Source organism: Carassius gibelio, chromosome B2 (genome assembly GCF_023724105.1).
Source record: "Carassius gibelio isolate Cgi1373 ecotype wild population from Czech Republic chromosome B2, carGib1.2-hapl.c, whole genome shotgun sequence".
In the NCBI taxonomy this organism is placed as follows: Eukaryota; Metazoa; Chordata; class Actinopteri; order Cypriniformes; family Cyprinidae; genus Carassius; species Carassius gibelio.
The window spans coordinates 15421486-15435864 of NC_068397.1; the positions used below are offsets into that span (position 1 = coordinate 15421486).

The 14379-nt window shown below is 35.9% G+C and overlaps 1 protein-coding gene across 1 annotated transcript; it reads right to left on the reverse strand.

Moving 5' to 3' along the window:
- Positions 1-2213: 2213 nt before the first annotated feature.
- Positions 2214-10677, reverse strand: LOC127951420 (AFG3-like protein 2). The gene is made up of 17 exons (XM_052549302.1): positions 10461-10677; positions 9805-9898; positions 9638-9718; positions 9436-9548; positions 9051-9203; positions 8866-8940; positions 7885-8009; positions 7481-7754; positions 7250-7387; positions 6994-7147; positions 6630-6737; positions 5834-5959; positions 5634-5744; positions 5374-5489; positions 5087-5287; positions 3687-3881; positions 2214-3557 (listed from the first exon to the last, which is right to left on the reverse strand). The coding sequence occupies exons 1-17, from the start codon at positions 10551-10553 to the stop codon at positions 3315-3317; spliced, it is 2400 nt and encodes a 799-aa protein (XP_052405262.1). The 5' UTR covers positions 10554-10677; the 3' UTR covers positions 2214-3314.
- Positions 10678-14379: the final 3702 nt, after the last annotated feature.

Here is a 14379-nt window from a genome sequence, read left to right on the forward strand (position 1 = left end):
CACTTGAGGTTGTTCATTGTTTGCTCATAACTGGAGTCCCTAACTGCAGATTTTTGTTACATGCTCGGAGTAGTATTGTACAGTAAGAAAGTTATTTTCCTTAACTAGGAAAGTAACGTTCTTATAATTGACAGTTGACACTGAGTGGTCAAGTAAAAACATACATCGGATCTAAATGTTTATAATTAATAATAACTAGTTATGACTGATTATCCATATTTCCCCTTTGAGCTGATTCGCTACAACAGACCGAAGCACGTTGACTGTGTAAGAAATCACATGCGCATCTGTAAACTGTATACAGTCCCCCACTCATCCCTCTCTTCAGAGAAGCTACAGTGGCCGATTCTGGACCAAGATGTCATCGGTAAAGACAACAGAGAGCAATGAGATTTCTTTACAAAGGTAAATTAAGGAATTTTGTTTGCTTAATTATTCAATAAATCGATTTTATTGCAAATATTAATGTTCTTGTTCATCACTATGTCATTGTTTTATTCGCATGCATGGACAACAAAGTGATAAAACATGCTTTGTAGAGCAGTTTGTCCATTAAGGGCTACAGTAAAAACATGGTGGCGACTTCTATGTTAGGCGACCCACAGTGCAACTGTGCCTACGGTGACACGAGAGCGATTCCCTGCTGCTTGAGGTCCTTTGCCAATCCTATTCCCCTATCTCATCCCCATGCTCTCCAGTCCAGTGAAAGCATTATTATTCACTTGACTTTCAAGGAGGCATATTTTAGCTGGCCAAGAAATGTCACAGGTTCTAAACTGACGAACCTCAAATCTTCCTGTCCAAATAGGATCAACGCAAGCAGTCTTGCATCATCCAGCTCATATATATATATATAAGAACAGACGTCACAAATGGTGACTCAAAAGCTCCTTTGACTTTTTAAAGCAGTTTCAGTATGACTTTGACTCCAGCAGTTCCCACTTTCCAGAGGCGAGCTGCTAATCTATGCAGGTGATGTCACAGTGTGGGGAAGACTTTCATTTAGTGCTGAATCAGAGGAGACCGAGAGGGAAGCCTCTTCATGTTTGCCTGGTCTAAATGTGGACATCCTCCCCGGCAAGCGAGAAGCTGATTCATACTGCTGTTTAAACGCAGCTCTCCAGCAAACGTTACGCCACTGAAAGTGGGCTGCGGTGTATTTTTGAATGCTCCTCACGAACACTCATCACGAATGCTCGCGTGAATACACATTTGAAGTCCACGCTTTCTTTTGAGCACGTTACCAGATTCTCATGGGGGCGCTGCATCTGTTGAGAGAAAAACTGATCCATATTTGCTTCCAGCAACAGTTCAAAAACAAAGAGTGGAATTTCTCCTCGTTAAAATTTCAGTCCTCTATACAAACAAAACGACAAGAGTGACACTGGCCCCTAAAAGGAAACGTTTAAGAGCCAAATAACTCCTTTTTCAAGCTTTTTTTTTTTGTCAGATTATAAACTCACTTGATAAAGATGACCTTTTAAAAATTTGTTCATTAATTTACTAGGGACAGACACTACTGTGTGACACTGGTTGTTTTTAATGTAAAATTCTGTGACTCTGACTTTACTTAAGTATTGTTATATATACTATCATAGTATTTATTACATTCCTTTGATTTGAAATGATTTGTAATCATTTGATTTTTAAAGTTTGTCATTTTGAAACGTAATTTAGTTTTAGTACTTCAAATTATTTAATTTAGCATCCAATGCAATGTTGATAATTTTTATCTGATATTTGTTTCAGCTGTAGTTCAACTACTGAATATATATTGTATACAGATTTATGTTTTGATTTGTTTTGTTTTTTTTGTTTTAAATGCAGAACAGTGGGGAGAAAAACGTGCCATTCAATTATACATGAACAACCAGTTTGCAAGCAATCACAGCAAGTTTCCAAATTATTTCTAATAAAAAACTAGTTAACGATGAACTCCCAAAAGTATTTAAATGCTAGTGAGCACACAAGATTACGGATTGTTTCATGAATCCTTTAGACCGACTCGACAAAAAGAAGCAGTTAATTTTCAAAGCTTCCCGGTTCATCAGTACCACTAGATTTCAAATCATTTTAATTCATATTTTTTGCTGCATTTGCAACCATTTTTATCAATCTGGATCAGTGTATCTTATAGATATCTGAAATCCATGTACTAAACAAAACTAACAAATTCACAAACAAAGATCATATTAACGATTAAAGAGAAACAATTTGAAATATTTGGGGATTTATTTAGGTTTTCAAACATGTTCAAACCCCTTTGCACAGAACAAAATACACATTTAGATGTAATATCAAGCTGAAGTCACAAAAGGGCAATGCATATTAGATTGAGTTCTGTTTTTAAGCTCAAAGCTCGATTTGTGTTTTGGATTTGCACTGTAGAATAAATACTGCTGTCAAAAATCACACACGTTCATAAGCTGATCATTAACATAATGAACTACTTATCTGCATTTGTGTATGCTTGCATCCTATTTCATTACAAATGTGAATTATGTCGTATGTAACTATTTCAATATTTACTCTAGTTTAATCAGCCTGCACTACAAATAGCAGCTGCCTGGGCCATAAATGAAGCATATAAACTTCAACAGAAGAAAACACATCAGAAATGACTGCTCGGTCCTTCAATCAAAGGACGTGATCATAAACTGCATAAAATAACAACCAAAGGCTGATGCTCATGCCACTGCAAATCTGTGAAAGACACGAGTGACTTTGTGCACTGTTTACAACATTCATGTATATTTCAGTCTTTCAGAAGCCAGTGAGCAAGCAGAACTGCAGAAAGACCTTTCAGAAAGTCACCGAAATTGCGGCAGTTTTGAACTGGGATCTTAAATGTACAGAAAGAGTTAACGCAACCTGTGCATATCAGCAGCAAAGCTTAAAGGTGATTTAACATGTCTTCTGTTAGACATGAATATATATATATAAAGAAAGAGATTCTTGGTCATTGATGTGTAAAATTGAAATGAATAAAGAGAATCTTTCTTGACAAGCTACAGTGCTTTTGCCTTCCTTAAACAGATTTTCGGGCAATGCACATGATGCATCACGTAAAATACACTTCACCTTCAACAGAAGATCTCCTGATCCTTTACATTTTGCTGAAACACAAACATCAGCACAAAAAAGTTTATATTTCATAAACACCCTACTGTACACAACAGAAGTCCAACGCTTACTACCAAGAGCTGCAGATCTTCTGAAGGGCAGGGTACTTGCCTGAGTGCCCTTTAGGCAAGTGTTCCCCATCTCTTAAATAAGTGCTCTGGATCCTCCAGGGTCATGGTGAACGGGTGTCCTCAGAAGGGCATACCACCAGTGATCTGTCGGGCCACCTGCTCCTCCGTACTCTCCTCCTTCTCGCTGCCGCGCTCCTTGTTCCAGTCCTTCAGGCCCTCCGGCAGCGACGTGTCCTCGTCCATGCTTCCCGTTCCCTCCACGAACTCTTCATAAGTTGACTTTTCAGCAAACGGCCTTCGGCCCAGCAGCTCCACCATGTCGTTCTTATCCAGCACCTCTTTCTCCAGTAGATATAGTGCCACCTAGTGGTCAAAAGAGAGCATTACTGTTAGTTTCACAGTTGTTTTCTGTAGACACAATTCATGTGACATGATGAGGAAACCGAATCAATACAAATAAAAGGCATTGATCCTGATAGTGGCCTGCTGTACCTTCTCCACCTCAGCCTTCTTCTCATTTAGCAGCTGCAGTGTGCGCTGGTAGGCCATGCTGATGAGGTTTCTGACCTCTGTGTCGATGAGAAGTGCCGTGGCCTCGCTGTAGGGCTTCTCCAAAACCATCTCTCCCTGCCGCGGCAGGTCGAAAGACACCTGCCCTACCTTTTCATTCATGCCAAACTGCACAATCTGTAGATGAAAGAGTAACAGTTTTCAGCTGGAGTCTGTGGAATATATTAAGGATGTATAATATGTAAAAGATACAGTAATTTAATATATGTATAGCTGTTTTCTTTTTTTAATATATTTTAAAATATACAGTAATGTTATTGTGATGGAAATAGGGGTGTAAAATGATTAGTCGCAAATAAATCGATTCAAAATAAAAGTTTGTTTACATACTATGTGTGTGTAATGTGTATATCTAGTGTGTGTGTGTGTGTATATATATATTTATATAATATTAAAAAAAATTGTATGTACACACTTGTATATAATTTATATATAATTATTTTACATTTAAATCTAACATATTTGTCTTTAATATATATGTGTGTGTGTGTGTTTATTTAAGTTAAAGTACACACACATACACTATTTAAACAAAAACACTTATTTTGAATTGATTTGAGTTTTGCAGCCCAAGATGGAATACTGAATTTCCAGCAGTTATTACTTCAATCTTCAGTGTCACATTATCCTTCAGAAATCATTGTAATATACTGATCTGGTGTTTAAGAAACATTTCTTATTTTTATTATAAAAATTGTTTTCTTAAATAAATAATATATATATATATATATATATATATATATATATATATATATATATATATATATATATATATATATACACACCTACTGAAGTCACAAAAGTTTGAAATATAAATATTTTGTAACATTATAAATATCTTTAAAAAAAATAAATTAATCCATTCTTGAATTTTATAAACTTTTTTTATTCTAACTTACCGATCCTTGAATGGTAGGTACTCAAGATTTTTCACAAAAATATTAAGAAAAAACACTTTTTCAACACTGACAATAAGAAATGTTTTAATTATTAAACAATAAAAATTATTTTTAAAAAATAAGGCTTTTTTAGGCATTGTTGCATGTTTTATGACAGGGCGATTGATATCTGACAAAGCAACTGGGAAAGAGAGAGGTAGATGGCACTGGGAAAGGTCCACAAGGTGGGATTTGAACACAGGACACCTGAAGCACAACCGTGCCATATGTCAGCGCATTGCCCAAAATGAAAACAATAATGTATTCATTATTCCAAACTTTTGACCAGCAGTATGTACTTCTTTTCCTCTCCATTTTCCGAAACAGCACATTTATTCATCCAATGATAAACCAGTGGTCAAATCATATATATAGATGACTGACCTGTGCATAGGCACTCTGCGTTACTTTCTTCAGGTCATCTTGTGCCCCTGTGGTAATGCGGCCAAAAAAGATCTCCTCAGACACACGTCCACCCAGCGTCATACACATCCTGTCCAGAAGCTGCTCCTTGGTGTACAGGTACTGCTCTTTAGGCAAATACTGGGCATAGCCCAAACCCTTCCCACGCGGGATGATGGACACCTAGAAATGACCAATGATTTGACTCAGTACACTGAAAAAGGAAAAAGCAGAGTATTACAGTACAGGTAAAAAAGTTTGAGTTTTACTTTAAGCAGAGGGTCAGCGTGCTCAAGGAACCAGCCGGCTACAGCATGACCAGCCTCATGGTAAGCCACGGTCTTCTTCTCCTCCGGCTGCAGCACCTGCGTCTTCTTCTCAAGACCTAAACATGCAGGGAGCTTACAATGATCTGTACTTCACACCAAAACTATGCATGCACTCTAATAGATTAATATCACAGTTTACTATAAATATGTTTAAGAAAAAAACTGAAGTGAGATTTTCAAATTTCACATCTGTCACTTACCGCCAATGACTCGTTCGATGGCTTGCTCAAAGTGTTTTTGGTTGATGGCATCAGATAGGTGGCGGGCTGCAATTAACGCAGCCTCGTTGCACACATTAGCGATGTCCGCACCTGTCAGAGAGAAATCAGTAAGCAGTGAAACTTACTTCACATCTCATAAACAACTTTTGAAACTCAAATGTATGAAATTCTTTACATGCCTGAAAAACCAGGTGTTAGAGCAGCCATTTTCCTTGCCAGAGATTCTTTGTCCAACTCTGCTTCCAACTTTAGTGGTCTCAGATGGACTTTGAAAATAGAGGCTCTGCCTTTGATATCTGGTGGCCCTGCAATCATTATGCAATATACTAAATACACATGAACTTAAATGACAGTTTAAATGTTAGGGGTCATTAAGATCTTTTTTTTTTAGAAATTCATATTTTTATTCAGTAAGGATGAATTAAATCGATCAAAAGTGAGACAGTACAGACATTTATAATGTTACAAAATATTTCAAATAAACAGTTCCTTTGAACTTTCTATTTATCAAAGAATCAAAAAATAATAATAATTAAGTTTCCATGAAAATATAAAGCAGCACAAATATTCTTAACATCACAAAACCTACATATTAAAAGATTTCTGAGGAATCATGTGACACTGAAGGTTTACTATCACAAGAATAAATAACATTTTAATATATATTAAACAGAAATCATTTGTTTTGATTTATAATAATATTTAGCATTATCGCGGTTTCATTGTATATTTATATAGACTTGGTCAGCATAAGAAACGTTTTAAAAACATTACCAAAAATAAATCTTAACAACGGCTTACACTTGAATTGAGGTGTACACTTTTAAAACATTAAACACATGTAAAGAAAAAAAAAGAAAGAAAGAAAAGCAGCTTTTAAACTGTGATTATAGTTCCCCAACTATTTAAAGGATGAAATTTGTAATTAACTATAAAAAATAAATAAAAAAAATGGGCTGTGACAAAACCCCTTACCGATATATATCTGTCTATCAAAGCGTCCAGGCCTCATCAGAGCTGGATCTAGAATATCTGGTCTGTTGGTGCCTGCCAGCACTACAACATTGGTAGCAGTGTTAAATCCTACAAATGAGAGAGAATGTGAGGGATAGAAACTAGCATATATAATTCCATTACATCATTTTTAATACTATCAATAAATACTGTTTGATGATCTGACACGTGAAGGATCTAAGGTTTGCGACCAATAGAATGCTCATATTTTTATTACAAGAAATCTTAATGAAATTATAAAGCGATCTAAAAATGTCAATGAAATAAAAAATTATAATAATTGAAATGACTAAAAACTTGTGGATCTGGTCTTCTAGATACAAACCATCCATCTCCACTAGTAACTGGTTGAGTGTGTTCTCTTGTTCACTCTGTCCGCCGAAGTTGCCTCTGCCTCTCTTTCTTCCTACAGCATCGATCTCGTCTATGAAGAGAATGCAGGGTGCATTCTTCCGGGCCAATACAAAGAGATCCCGAACCTACCCAAAATTAGAGTGTTTCAGTCACACTGTGAACAAAGTTTGTTGGAAAGCATACTGAACACCACGAAGCTCATAATAGGATTCAGAAAATCTACTGACCCTGGCTGGCCCAACCCCAACAAACATCTCTAAGAACTCGGATCCATTCACAGTGATGAAGGGGACGTTGGCCTCTCCCGCAGTGGCCTTGGCTAGTAAAGTCTTTCCTGTGCCCGGGGGTCCGGTCAAAATAGCCCCCTAAACAAGTAGATCAAACCCTCTGTTGAAATCTAAGTCGACTTACTAAGTTACAAACCTGTTGTGTAATGTTATGTAAAAGTCTCGCGCTACCTTTGGAATCTTGGCACCCAAATCCTGGTACTGCTTTGGGTTCTTAAGAAAGTTTACAAACTCCATGATCTCCAGTTTGGCTTCCTCACAGCCCGCCACATCCTTGAATTTGACATCGATCTCGTCTCGTAGTACTTTGGCAGTGGTCTCGCTGACGCTGAAGAGCCCACCCATTCCCCTCCCCGGCCTCCCTCCCCCGGCTGGCCCTCTCCTCAGCATGAACAGTAGGAACCCAATGATCATTACAGTGGGCAACATGCTGAAGAGGAATGACCTGGAAATGATGGAAGAATGAGACTGAAATTAAGAATCAAGTATGCACAGCATTTAAAGTTCATGGATTGATTGATGACACTTTTCTTCTCCGTTACTCAATTTATTGCAAATTGAGGTCAATATCTCACCCATCACTTTCAGTGGAGTAGACGACTGGCAGTCGGTTCTCTCCTTCGATCCCCAGCTCCAGCTGAGCAGTTTCCAGGTTTCGCTCAAATGTGTCCACACTGCCGATGTTGAACCACACATATTGCTGCTTGGAGAAAGGATCACAGTTCATTGTGTCATTAATATGCATAGTTTTTAGAGACAAAATAAAAAAATACTGTACATATACTACTATTCAAAGGTTTGGGGTCAGTGATTTTTTTTTTTTTTTTATGTAGTAGTTGTAAATTTTTATTTAATGCCATGTCAGTATCTTAGGCTTTTCTCATGGCAAAAAAATAACAATAAAAAAAAAATACAAGTAAACCAAAATTACAATAAAAACCATCAAACAAACTCAAATTATGTTACACAAGATTTTTTACATTAACATATGATAACCATTCTAAATCTTTTTCTAGCAAGATTATACCAAATAATTATTCGATTTTTTTTATATATTCACTAAAGCTGCATTTATTTGTTCAAAGATACAGAATAAAAACAAACTGTAAAAATTTGTTTTTCTATTTAAATATTTTTTCAGTTGTAATTTATTCCTCTGATGCAAAGCTGAATTTTCAGCAATCGTAACTTCAGTTTTCGGTGTCAGAAATCATTCTAATATATTGATTTGGTGCTCACAAAACATTTCTTATTATTATCAATGTTGGAAACAGTTGTGGAAACCATGATAAAAAAAAATTCCAATCTGAAATAGAAATTATGTTAATAAAATAAAATAATAATAATTTATATAAACATTTATTTAAAATATATTTACTGTGAATTTCAATCAATTTAATGCTGAATAAAAGTATTCATTTCTCATAAATATATATCCTACTTTGGCTCAGGCTGCTAATGGACGATCTGTGTAATTATATGATCACTGGCTTGGTTACCAATGACTATCTAAAAATAATAACCATAACTGTATCAAAACATTGTGAAGAACTCACCCCGTCAACTGGAGTTTTACCAGGGGTAAAGATGACTTTTACATATCGCTTGTTTATAACCTCCAACCTGTCAACCTAGCGGAGATAAAATACATAACTTCATGGGTCAAAGTTCAAGTGTAGGTGGAAAGAAACGCCAAACAACATTGACTGAAAATACAGATCAAATAGAAGTAATTCCTTACCACTCCTTTAGCAAGGTAACCGTTTACAAAGTCTTTCCAGGTGACCTCTCTTCCTCCATCTCGGAAGAAGAAATAATATGTGACGGCTGTCCAGAAGGCTGTTCCACACAGGAAATACATACGGAACTCTTTATCATCCCACGGCAAATCACCCTGCATCAAATGACAGAGAAATTAGGGCAATGTTGTATTGATCTTAAGGTGAAGGCTTTTTTTTTTTTTTTTTAGCAAAATGTTACCCTTGATCTTCCAATTAAATGTCAAGAGTTCTCTTTGGTGACATATGATGTATCATTACATCTGCCTCAGTAAACGGTATTAAACGAGCTTTAAATTTTACAATAAGCCTAGTATTACCAATAGTTATTGCTAGACAACGTTTAACCTTTTGGAGACGGCTGTACCAACTGGATTCATCCTTCCGCCCCCCTCTTTTTCCTCCTCCTCCACTACTTCCACCTCCACCAGTGGTCTTCTGAGCATTGGTTGGTTTGGCCTCTGGGTTAAAACAGATACAGAAAACAACATGATTATATTGCAAGTCAAAAGGCAATTAGCTCACATTACAAGATTATGAGAAATATTACCTTTGACCTCTGCGTTGGATGGCTTGGGCTCACCATTTTTTGGACCACCGTTTTGATTATTAGGGAAATATTTTTCAAATCCTTCAGTGCAAGAAGATAAAATGCAATTAGCAGAACAGTCCAGGTTAGAGAACTCTGTGTCATTTTATAATTCCTGTAATTCACACCTTTAGGAGGTTTGGAGCTCAATCTTCTATAGGTGCCCAAGACCTGAGAGAGCAAGGATCTTCTGTCTAGGACGATTTGCCCAACACCCTGAACCTTCAAAAGCAAATATACCGAGATGGTGAACAGACATAATTACAACTGCTATAAAATAATAATAATAATAATGAAATACTCAAGCCATTTCGAGAACCTCTAGGATCCTCTAATTTTATATATCTAAAACTCATCCTTAGTTTTTGAAGGTTCCTGCTCTTTTCCCATTATGAATTATTATGTAACTATTTTCAGCAGATAACGCGGAAACAGATCTATTGGATCTAAATGGTATTTATAACTATAATAACGATGTTCACAAGAATTATTACAATATTAAAGAAGCAATGCAGAGTTAGCGATAGCACTGATGTTTTGGACGCTGTCTCGTTATATCAGATTTCATGTGAAGAACTGTGACATAACATGAGCTGGACGCGTTACCCAACGCAATGTCAAACAGGCCGACCCTTGTTTACTGTCAAACTCTCCGGTCTGCAGCAGACAACACACACGGACCACACAGATGAATAAATGCGTATTCGCGATCAGATCGTAGCGTATGGTGATGCGTTCCCGGATGATGAAAGCTCCAGAGAAAGAAGTCAAGCTGCACATTTACCGATTGCACACGGTTTGTTGATCTGACATTTGGCAGCAGAGCGTGGAGAAGGTTCCTGCAGCCTCTGGACAGATGCAGGTATCGGTGTGCCATCGTGGCACTGTGCGCTCTTGACTCTAATCAATACACAAAACAAGACATCGGACGAAAAGTTTTGACAACATGTACTTGAAATCGACTGCGTCCCATTGCGATTTACTTCCGGTGCACGCTGGTGACGCGCTTATTGTAAATATCCATGGTTAACCCTCTGTGGTCCAGTTTTACTTCTCTCCACGATCCCTTTATTGTTTTTAATTGCTGAATTGAGATATCGTTTTGATATCTTTGTAGTCCATCAAGTGATAAAAAGTCAAGGTATAACTGTAAATAAAGAAAAACCAAGGTGTAAGGAAAATATTGCATTACTTTAGAATTTTTAGATTTATGAAAAATATTTTAATTTCTCATTTTCTTCACCTTGGGTAGCCTATTGAGCCTTTCTAAGTTATATTTTGATATAAAGTCATAAGAAAAAAAAGGAAAGCAAAGAAGATATAAAATACATCAAATGAAGGTGAAATTGATCTTAGAGTATTTTGTAGTTATGACATCAGGCTTATTTAACTGTAATTGTTGGTCAGAGGGAGATCTGAAATAAAACCTTTTTTGCTCTCAGCATTAAAGGGCACTTTTTCCACTGAAATTCACTTTTTATTGTTAAAGAAAGATGCACTTGTTCTATCTAATTTATATCAAAAGTGAATAATTGTTTGCAGCATACTTCTATTTAGGGCAGGTACAGAAAGATTGATTTTGTTTCTTTAAGAGAATTACTTCTTTTTCTCTTTAATACATTTACTATCTGTATAGACTATGTGGCCAAATTGAAACATAGTCCCAGTGTTTCTTCAGAAGGGTCATAGCAGGGTCACAGTAAAGGCCAGAGCAAAACACTGTTAGTTATGTGAACCGTAGCATGAAGCAACATGTTTCCCAAAGTCTTTGACTTTTTTTTTTTTAAGTTTATTTGTATAACGCTTTTTACAATACGAATCGTTACAAAGCAACTTTACAGAAAATTATGTTTCTACAATATTTAGTAGTAGCTTATGGTGGTGACTGTCAGTTTGTGCACGCTTGACAGGATTTTTAGAAAAAAATTATACAAGACGTAGTCAGCTAGACGATGAACATTATTAATATTATTAATTAATAATTGTTATATGATGCAGTCACACTTGTAGCAATATTTGTTAGTTCTGTTGTTGATTCAGGGTTAGCATCATCTGAGGTCCTCTGAGGGTCAGCATCATCTCTTCTCAGGTGTTCTGGATCCAGACTGGAGCTTGTGTAAATCCTAGTTACCACGGGATGTAAATCTAAAAATTGGCAATGTTTCTAAGATGGAAGAATGCAGTTTTTGTAACATTGGAAATATGATTTTCAAAAGACAAATTGCTGTCTAATATGACACCCAGATTTCTGACTGTAGAGGAAGTAACAGTAAATCCGTCTAGTTGCAGATTGTAATCTACAAGATTCTGTGTAGTGTTTTTTGGTCCAATAATTAATATCTCTGTCTTATCTGAATTTAATTGGAGAAAATTATTTGTCATCCAATCTTTTACATTTTTAACACACTCTGTTAGCTTATATAATTTAGAAGTTTCATCTGGTCTCTTTGAGATAAATAGCAGAGTATCATCATAACAGTGGAAGCTTATTCCGTATTTTCTAATAATATTACCAAGGGGCAACATGTATATTGAAAATAGAAGGGGACCTAGGATGGATCCTTGTGGCACTCCATATTTTACTGATGATAAATGAGATGACACCCCATTTAAGTAAACAAAATGGTAGCGATCGGACAGGTGGGATCTAAGCCATCTTAGAGCCTGCCCTTGAATACCTGTATAGTTTTGTAATCTGTCTATGAGTATGTCATGATCTATGGTGTCGAACGCAGCACTAAGATCAAGTAAGACTAGAAATGAGATGCAGCCTTGATCTGTTGCAAGGAGCAGGTCATTTGTAATTTTAACAAATGCAGTTTCTCTGTATGAAATTCTTCATACAGAGACTTGGCACTGTATCTTACCCAACTGGATGGATCACATTCTTTTTACAAAGTTAAGTTGCCCCATTTAAGGGGCCAAGTCCGTTAGATTAAGTTATGATAATAAAAAATATCCTTTTTAATTTCCCTCTTAATACAGGCCCATGAAAATAGCTATCAATGTTAATAAGTACACATTTTTCTACAAAAAAACAACAGCCTTTAATGTGTCTGAATTATCTGAATGCATCACACCATGTAAATTCAAATGTGAACAAGAACCTTTTTGTTGACTTATTACAACATTAATATTAATAGTAATGTGAGTGAGAGTAGCGTGCTAGAGGATTTGCATCATGTGGTAAACTATATAAAAGAGCATTCACTGCATTCCCATATCCTACAAACCCTTATATGTCTCTCTGTTCCTCAGTATCAGTAACATGCGTTTAAAGTTTTGGTTTCTCTAAATACACATAAATAACTTTAATGAAAGCGTGACCTGCTATGGCCAGTTGCATAAAATGTTTAGATTAGTCTTACATTATCATTTAAGTTTGTCATCTAATTTTTGTCTTAAAAATTGATCATAACTTTTTTAGGTCAGTTACCAAAACATAGATTGATCTCATTTTAATCTGAAAAATTAGACTTTTTGCCCCTTGGCTAACTGCTAGATGTTCAGACTACTTATAAATTATCTTAAAGGCTTAATTTATGAAACTGAATAAACAGGTTGTACAGTATATTTAAATTTTTATGTATAAATGTAGTCTGTTTTATTAAGGTTTAGATCAAAGTAATCTGACTATTGTAACCAATGCACAAAATAATCTCTTCTGTCTGCATTCTTATCCTGGGTCCCTTCAACATATAGATGGATTTGGGATCACAATGATTTGGATTTAGAAGTCACAATGACTTCCTAAAATCACTGAAGAGTTGCACATGAATTAGCACAGACATTCTTCTGTAAAGTATTTGTCCAGACATTAATTTTATCTTTGAGGTCTCAAATCTCAGATCTGTCTGTGAAGGCATTACTGTAACCTGTGTGAGATGTATGACATGTGAACAACAGGATATAATAATGACCAATCACCTGTGACATACAGGCGACAGGTCATTTTTCAAAGGTTGCGTGCTTTAAAAATGAGCTGAAAGAAAACTTGCATGCATACAGCATTTTCTCTAAGAATGTATTCACTCAGATCACATGATCACTAACTGCTAGGTCACAGTGATTTGTCTTGCTGCCCTTCGTGGAAATGAGCAACACAAAATCAATTTCTACTTTTTCAGTCCTCCTTTTGAATCCAGTACACACTATACAAACCATACAATCTATTGTAAGCTTTGTATATATGTGCACATAGTACAAAAACTATGAGCACATAGTACAAAAACTATGAGCACATATTTTCCACCACAACTTACACATCATTTCCTTTCCTAAATCCTAAAGGGACTCCTAAAGGGACTCAAAAAACATAAAATGAATTGCAATGTACTCTGTTAATGGTCCTGATATTTTAAGGTTGTAATTTGTAATTTCCTAAATCACATTCTGAAACTTGTTTAACCCTCTGGGCTACACATACATGTGCTTGGGAATTACTTCACTAGAACATGACATACAGTACAAAACGCTGTTCAGTTCTTAATGAAAATCACAAAAAATGAGGGCTTGAAGACAGATTTCAATAACCTTAAACAGTTCATTAGGCTAATAATACTTGCAACTGAACTGCTCTGATTTTATAGAGCAGATCTGATGTTTTGATACACTAAATGTATTCCATGGGAATGCTGTAGCCTAAATCAAAAAATGCCACAGAAATTACCATAACCTGAGAAAAAAACTCTTTATCTACTTCT